The 9,093-nt window shown below is 37.2% G+C and overlaps 1 protein-coding gene across 1 annotated transcript in view; it reads right to left on the bottom strand.

Annotated features, from left to right (window-relative positions):
- LOC106534000 (partitioning defective 3 homolog) overlaps positions 1-9,093 on the bottom strand; it is a gene marked incomplete at its 3' end in the record, with an annotated part of 82,156 nt that overhangs the window by 12,844 nt on the left and 60,219 nt on the right. The window contains 1 exon segment of the mRNA XM_014030496.1: positions 1,841-2,027. Within this exon segment, the coding sequence (XP_013885950.1) occupies positions 1,841-2,027 (187 nt within the window).

Consider the following 9,093-nt stretch of genomic DNA (forward strand, 5'->3'; position numbering starts at 1 on the left):
GGGGCTTTACAGATATAAATTACAATGGCAGCTCTAGGACAAAGTATGCAGGAGGAGAAGCATGGCAAAGTTGAGATGACTTGGATGGGAAATGAATCACAATCGTGTGCATTGCATTGGCAATGCACACTGATAACAACCGTTGATGACACATTCAGGAAAGATTTATTTTGTCTGAGTGTCTGCGATTCAGCCGCAGGCCAGTAGTGGGTGTACCAGGCACTGAAGAGCGTGTACTTATATGCCGGGACTTCCGGTTTCTTGTCAGCGTTGGTTGCCTATCTGCACAGACTGGTTAAACCGGCGTTCACTCCAGTCACTGGTGTTGCATGGTTCCATTCCCTTCTCATTTTAATCTATTTTTATGTGGTTTCATCTCGATTTCAGTTAACAAACACTAAATAAATTTTCTTACAACACCATGTACATTTTCTCTTTTATTTTTCATTGTAAATTATTGGAACATCGTTCATTCCTCATAATACTCATTTGGAATGAAAAAAAAATCTTTGAATTCTTGATTTATTTTCATTATTCTGCACAAAATGTAACTGATTCAAATATGTTTAGAGTATTTTACGTACTGTTTTATATAAAAAGGGGCAATAAATTTTCAAAATCTTTAAAAAATAAGGCAAATCAAGCCGGTCTTACTTTTTCCCTCTTTCTCCCACAGGCTGGTCAGCAGAACCTCCCTCTGTTTGTTTACGCTGGTTTTAAACTGAAGTGATATTTCAGGCTCGAAATGCTCCGGTGGTGAGACAGTTTAGCGTCGCAGCGCTTACAGATAACTTTACTTCCTCCCAGCCCACCGCTGGGAAAAGTTTTAAAATAAAAAAATGCCCTGAACAATCCAGCGGCTTCAGGCATGTTTTCTCCCCCGGCTGCAGCTGGGGTGCCTGTGAGCGGCTGCCATGCTCAACAATAAAGGCTCTCATTGGTTGAAACGCGCTACGAATGCTATCGAAGCCAATAGTGATGAAGATTCCACCTTCCCGCGGGAGATTTGTGCGTGTCTGTGTGTGCGTCTTCATAGAMAGCCCAGAGAACAGAGATCAGACAGAGAAATATAAAGAAACTGTGTTAATGCGCGTTAAAAAATATTGCCGTTAATTGTTGGGTGCGTTAACACAATAACGCGTTAACGTGCCCAACGCTAATTTTTACCCAACGTAATTTTCTGTTATGGTATTTTTACTTTAACTTAGTTGTTTTTTTTTCTAGTACTTTATAGAAGGTTTTTTGGTTTTGGTTTATTTTTTATTATTGCATATAGTATTTTTTAATGAAATGAAAAAWTTTTTGAATTGAATTGAACTGAAAATTGAAGATGGGTAAATATAAAACAGTAAAGTAAAAAGTAAAAAATTTATAATAATCCAAGAAATGTCAAAGACTGAATGTAGAAATAAGTGTGGAACAAGAGACGTGGCAGATTTTAAGTATTTTCATTAAATGTAGAGCACTTTGAGTAGAAGCTAAAAGAAGGCGGGGTTTAAACTGGAAATGTTTGGTTTGTTTAGACTAAAATTATTATTTTACACTGAAGAGGAACAAGTCTTCGGCATTTCTAGGCCCTTGACTGCAGGCTGAGAGGACAACTGCTTTCAATCAAACCAAATCACACACACACAAAAAACACACACTCCTGCTTTAACAAACAAAGCTGGAGACACACAGAGTCTTTACAAATCTGAAATAGAAGGTGGAAGATAAAAAACATTGAATTTATTATAACTGAGTTCAAGGTTTTATCAAATGTGAACCTTGAAATCAGCCCAACGTGGATCATCCAGTAAACATCAGTGATGTTGGCGTTTAATTAAAATATTTAAGGTACTTTTCAATGTGAGCAGGCGGCTCTTTGGCCCACAGCGGCGTCACGTCAGCGGCGAATCCCACGTCGTCATGCGAGCTGGACGAGGATTGGTCGGAGAGGTTGGATGGGAGGAGCGACGGCCGGTCGTCCTCGATGATGACCGTGTCGTCCTGCGGCATGTTGACTGTCGGAGACAGCTGGTAGTTTCCTGCAGGAGGACAAAAAGAAAAAAAAAAATCTTTTAATAAACAGTTAAAGTTTCCCGCTCGCTCCGAGCCCTGCAGCTGCCAAACACGTCCTCACTCCAACCGGCCAGACTTGTTAGGTATGAATAATAAATGCTCAATGTCAAGCTCTCGTGTTCGTCCTTCAGAATCAAACAGGATCCTTTCTTCACTCAAGTGTTTTGCCTGATGCAAAAAATAAAACTCTGTATGAAATCTATCGAGAGAAAAAAGGAAACAAAAGACAGAACATAACACTGCAACCTGAGAGAGAAATTAAATCATCAATGTTTAAAAAATGAGTTATTTCATCTGAATACAGCACAAACCTGGTGCTTAATTATAGTTTTATTAGTGTTTAAAGAGAAAAAAACATAATGCAATTAATTAAGAATTAACTAAAATATAAAATCACTATACATTTTTAGCTTTTTTGGACATGAGGTATGGAGGGCCAAAACTGACAAAATTACTAATAAAAGCAGAAATATATAAATGGACCAGTAAATAAATAAATATGCTTAAAATGCACCAATTAAATTAAAAAAGATTAAATTTACCTAATGTTTTATCATTTAATTGACCTTCATATTTATTTTTCCAGCTTAGATCCAATAAATTACAGTATATTGTTTGTTTGTCCTTTTACTTGTTTTTGCATTTGTGTCTCTTAAATGATTATATTTAACTAAATATTTTTTTATATTTTCTACCACATCTTTTTATTTCCATGTGTTTTTACATTTCTCTGTCTCCTTTTCTTACTTCATCTTATGCACTTCTGCCTCATTATGCAAATAAGGTGGGTGGGGCTTTGGGGGTCAGCTCCTCTCCTATTGGTCAACAGACAGGAAGTAGAAGAATTCCTATGCCGATCTACTGTGCTGCTTCAGTTTATCTTAAAGTTTAGTTTAAAACAAAAACACAGGTAAGAGTTTTCCTCCTTTAAAATATAAAACATGAGGTAAAGTTCTCTTTTTTAAATTTATTTGGTGCATTTTAAGGGTATTTATTTATTTATTGGTCCATTTATATATTTCAGCTTTTATTTCTAATTGTATCAGTTTCGGTCCTCCATAATAATGAGTTGGTTTATGACAAAGTTCCTGACGCTTTTAAGCTTTTTTCTTACAATTTAACATGATGAAAATAATAAATATGCATAAGAGCGATGAATTATTTTACTTCAAGTAAACAGGAAGTAAAACAACAATCAGTGTTTAGCTCAGCTGGAGTCACATCAACCACTGTGTTCACTTAACCCACACAAATCTGCAGAATGATTAAAATAATCACTAATTCTTTCTAAAATCAAATGTCGTATATCTAACATCATTGATTTACAGATATATAAAATGTAATTGGTGATAACAAACCAAAGACTCACTAAAAATATTTATTTTCCATCTTTGTGCAAAAATTATCAAAGTCAAACCTATTAGAATAAAATAATTAAAAAATTAAATTGATGGTTTATTTAATAGAGCCCTCTACAAAAGAACTTTCAAGCCAAAAAACACACACTTTGAGGTCTAAAAGCACAAAAAATTGCTCCAAACTAATCAGCTTTTACCAAAAGCAGTTTGTCAGCGGGTACAATGGTGTTTCTATGTCAAAACACAAAGATTAATTCAAGCTGTGCCCTCAGAAACAAAGATAAAAACTTCCCTGAGCCGAGGCAAAAAATATATATAATCGTCTCCTTTTAGAGGCTTTGAAAAGCGGAGCTTAAAAAGCAGCATTGATATGCAGCGCATGACTGCAGCTCTAATCTGGGTTTTGAATTTGGCATCAAAAAAATAAAARAAATGGAGGCTTGAATCCTTGTGAACTGAGCTCAGGGAGAAGTTTGTTTGTTTTTGCAGAAAGGGGTGGTTTGTTTCACCGAGCTGAGCTGCTTCCAGGCCGCCGGGTGAACGAGACGATGGAACGGAGCTGAAAACAGATCAGGAGGTGAGTGTGTGTGATGATGATGATGATGATGATGATGATGATGATGATGATGATGATGATGATGATGATGATGAGACATGGTCAAATTAAAAATTGATTTTGTTATGGAATTACAGCATATTTCAGTACCATCCATTTATGGACCTACATTTTCTGGTGCATGTTTTTATGTTGAAACATGGCTCAAGCTGCAAAAAATGCGCTAAAAAACAGGAAACAGGAAGTGACATCAAAGGGGAACTCTTTGAGAATGAGTATGGGGCAGTATGAGGGCCAAAATTAAGACTATTGCACAACCAGCAGCTGCTACATCATATAGCAGGAGGCTATAACTAGGTAGCTTCTCCAATGCTAACGCCAGTTTATCAACGCTAGTTGCTAACCTCTCAAATGCTAACACCAGCCTATCCATGTCAATGGACAGCGGAGGGAGTTGGCAATCCAGTGGGTCAATAACCTATGCATGCTAGTTGCTAGGCTCTCCAATGCTAACGCCAGCTTATCCATGCTATTTTTTAGTCTCTCCAACGCTAACTCAAATGAACAGTCTCCTTCTCATTTGCCAGCACCTACCTCTCAGTTACAGGGGCCAGCTGCTCAGTTAGCGGTGCCGGCCTATCATTAATCAGATCAATAGCTGGCTGAGGAATAGATATAGCCTCCTGCTACAAAGATGTAGCAACCACTGGTTGTGCAATAGTCTTAATTTTCATACTGCGTCAAATGAAAACTCTCAGGTCTTTGGTTTTAAATGTCAGATACCCACCTACAGTCTGTCGTTAGGCATAGTAGCAACTCTGTTTACATGCAGACGTTCCCCTTTGACATCACTTCCTGTTATTTCACAGACAAATATCTCAATGACTGTTCATCTCAGCGGAGTGAAATCTCTTTCGCAATATGTTATGAATGTTTTCCTTCCAAAAATACATTCATGTTTATTAATTACTTTTTATGTAACAGGCACTTTAATGACCCATCTCTCTTTTTATAAAACATTTTAGTGGTTTTAGTTTTTGTATATTTCCTCTTGTAGCTCCCTTCTGCTGTTGATGTTGAGTTTGGGGAGTCAGAGACGCTGAACCAGAAGACTCACTCAAAGACCACACACACACACACACACAAACGTGCACACGTGCGCTCACAGAACCACTTAATCCCATTTCCCTAAGCAGTCAAATGCACAACACTGAGAATCCCATCAATGTCACAGTTTGAATCACCGCAGCACAATCAACCGGCAGCTACTGAGTAGAAAACCGATGAATCTGTCAACTCAGTGGTCCGGTAAGAAAAAGAAAAAAATTAGAAAGGTTCTTTGTTTTATTGCCAGGGCAGCCGGCATCCAGCAACAATACCGCTGCCATGTGGAGGGAGCGTCCACCCAACATCACCTGAGGATCAGAGCAGTGGACACGCTTTAAAAGCTCCCAGTGGACTTAATAACTTCTGACTGAGCTGAGGTGGAACAATAGGTGCTGTTTTGTTAGAGCTTCTGCAATAAAGGCCATTACAGCGTTGTATAAAATTACTAAACACCTGAAGGYAAATAGGATGGAGCATAAAAACAGAGAGAACAAGGTTTTATACATGAAAATGGAAATAGSTGAGAATAACAGGGATTAAACGACAAGCAGGGGCATAGTTGTTGTTTTCTCTCCTCTTTTCATTTTGTCTTGTCTCCATCTATTTGCATAATTAGTCAKGAGGCTATTGCCAAGGGTGCTGGGCCTTGAAAGCTATTGGCCTGAAGGAATAATTAAGTCGCTCCTTTATCCTTGGCATCTTCAGGGTGCACAGAAGCAGTGAGCAATTTAAGAGTGTGCACAGGCCAGAACGCAAGCCGATCCATTCTGAACGGGAATAATGTTGTCTTCTAAGAAAGACTAATGCATGATTTATGTTTTSTGGCAGCCGTACAACAGAGTTATTCCAGGCTACTGTGAAAAGACCCCCGGCAAGCACTCCCAAAAAGCCATCCCAGAAATGATTGCTGAGGATGCAGAGCTCTTCTTTCTGTTTACGCTCGCTCACATCTGGGAGGTGCCAGCTACACGTCTGCTGTTGGATCCTGAGACGGAGGCGAAGCTCCGTCCAAAACCTTCCACTTTACTGAAACCAAATGTGAGTTCATTTACAGGAAAACACAGGAGGGGGGTTACAATAAATTACCCTGCACCGTCTMCAGCTTTTTCAGCTTCAGACCACACAAGATGAAAGTTACTTTCTGTTCAGTTGGTCCATTATTATCAACACAAGAGCCGTCCCTGGAGTRGGTTTAAAACTTATTAACCCAAACTGCACAACCATATGTCTTACATGTTACACAATACACACGTTTACTTTATCAACTTTCAGGGGAACCTTCTTAAATWTGTGTTAGTCCCGTCTATTCAAAAAGCCATGCTGCACGTGGTTTTATTTAGGATATTAAAGGGGGGGTGTTATGCAAAATCAACATTATTTTTTAAAGCTGTAAATCATGTTAAAATGCCATTCCCTCATCAAAAACATACGTAAGAGTGTTGCTTTGACTCAATCATGCATGTTTGAGAAAGACGTGTGTAACTGCCTTAATGGTTCCTGGTACAAAGCTTCGCCTATTTACACAAAGCTCCTCCCTGTAGCTCAGACAGAAGCCCAGGTCCCATCCCACAGAACACCCCCTTCCCCTCCTCCACCAGACTAACGTATCTTAAACAATTCATCGCAAAACACAGTAGCTTCATAATGATCTATATTTATAGTTTCTTCTCAAAAGATAGCTTAATATTGACGTATTTGTACGAGAGGATGACTGGATATAATACTGAGCTGAATTGTTTTGTAAGAGCCTCTCTACTCGCTCTAGTTCTTCAGAAAACGTACTTTACGGGTCCGACGTGGGATTATTTACACAAGGTTCAACTGTATCCTGAGTTGCTATTTTTCTAAACTGACATTAAACAACGACAAAATAAAAATAAAATATTAGAAGGGATGTAACTGTAACTGAATAAATTCATAACAATCCAATTTCACTAGGGCTGTGTATTGGCATGAATTTGGCGATACGATACATATAACAGAGGGGTCACGATACGATATATCCCAATATTTTGCAATACTGTAAGCAAGGCGATATATTGCGATATTTCTGTCCAAAAATTCTATTAAATAAAAACCTCTTACTGAAAAAAAAAGAAAAAGAAGAAAAGCTAATGTTTACTTACAATGCTAATGCTACCCTTACTCTCTGGCGCTCAAGAGGTAGAGGATCCAAATGGCTGGCTCACTGCTACAAACTAGTGGTCAGAGGCTGAACTACAACATAAAAATGAACGGCTGGCAGGAAAGTTGACATTTTAAACCTTAATTAAAAATCAATAAAGGGCTTTAGAATATCGATACAGTATCGGGAAATGAAATATCGCGATATTTCAGTGTATCGATATTTTCTTACACCCCTAAATTTCACTGTTATTATATTACAGGACGTTATGACTAATGCAGTTTGATGATAACTTTTGGTCACAAAAGGATTTGTGATGACATTTTTATTTATTTCAAAGTTCATATTTGTGATACATCATATCGAAATCAGGATTAAGTCAAATTTGGTCAAAATGACCCAATTACATTTTCAGATTTTTGGCTTTAAAAGCTACATTTTGAATACCTGGATCATTCTGACATCATCAGCTTATCCAGAGATATGACTTAATTTGTCTTGTTGGTTATGATAATACGTTACTGTTTGGTCTGAAAACTAATTTTATGTATATTTATTGAGTATTTTTTTAAGTCAGTATAAAGAGGAAACCTCAAATATTATTTGTATATTAAGATTTCCCAGTTGGAAAGAAACAAAAACATTGCTAGCTCACAGGGAAAAATTCAAAATTTGAAGGTGTTTTTCCTCAAAATCTGTATTTTTTTGTTGTTGTCACTGCTAAAAAATGCTTCAAATATTCTTTAGGATTATATTTCAGGCAATTCATTCAAATGATACATTGATAAAGCATTAATTCATTATGTTTTAACAAAACGCAATGTTTGCACACATTTAAATAAAACCTTATATCTGCCTATTTCTCCACTTTTGGACTTAATCCTCATTTCGATGTTATGTTTTACATATGTTAGGGATCATATAAGATCCCTAACACAGCCAGTTAGTTTGAAACAGGGGGGAAAAAACGGTGATGCTAAAATAAAAAACATATTTGGTTATAAAATGGCTACAATTCATTTTACTGAAAAAAAAGAAAGAAAAAAATCAAATTAATTGTGAATCGACAATTGAATCAGGGCTTGAATGAATTGTTACATTCTATTATAAAATGTTGTTTCGCTCCTACAAAAAAATGTAAACTGCATGAAGCACTGTTGTGAAAACATGCTGAAGTGGGAATGTCAAAAACGGCAGTAGGTTCTTATTTCAAGAGTCTTTCAAAAGTCCAATGTATTTTTGATACATACAGACTTTGATATAACTGAATGTAACAGTTACTAGATTGTTGTATAGAATTTAACTACATGTCTGGAAAATACATAATAACCCCCTTTAAATGTTTTTTTAAAGACACTTGGTCCAAACAACAGTTTAGTCCTTTAAAAAGCATCAAGCAGAGAGAACTGGCTTAAAGCACAGAAAGTCTTCATCCCCTCTGAACACCCCCCACACAGGAAAAACATTTCCAACAAGACCGTAATCCTCTCCCTGCCGCTTTAATCTCACTTGGACCCAGTTCTGCTGAGTCATATTAATAAAAAAATGCTGTGACACCTTTAGGTCAGCAACCAGAAGTTCAAGGTTTTATTAAGATCTTGATTTTAAAGCCATGTGTAGGAAAAAAAAACATTTCTCCACAGTAGACCAGGGTTAATATTACTCCAGTGGTTCCAGAAAGAAAATAAATCATTGGATTGATTAAGTGTTTAATAACAAAGAAAAAGTCTAATGTGTTTTTATTAGCTGACCGTCTGAACTCTACGTTTCTATCCTCAGGAAGTTAGAGGAGGAAATCACTGATTAGATAGAAAGTTTCTCAGCCCAGGGGTCGGATTTATAAAACTTGCGTACGCACAATTTGAGCCCAGAAACTTGCGTACGCA

This window comes from Austrofundulus limnaeus, unplaced genomic scaffold (assembly GCF_001266775.1).
Source record: "Austrofundulus limnaeus strain Quisiro unplaced genomic scaffold, Austrofundulus_limnaeus-1.0 Scaffold1071, whole genome shotgun sequence".
NCBI classification, from domain to species: domain Eukaryota; kingdom Metazoa; phylum Chordata; class Actinopteri; order Cyprinodontiformes; family Rivulidae; genus Austrofundulus; species Austrofundulus limnaeus.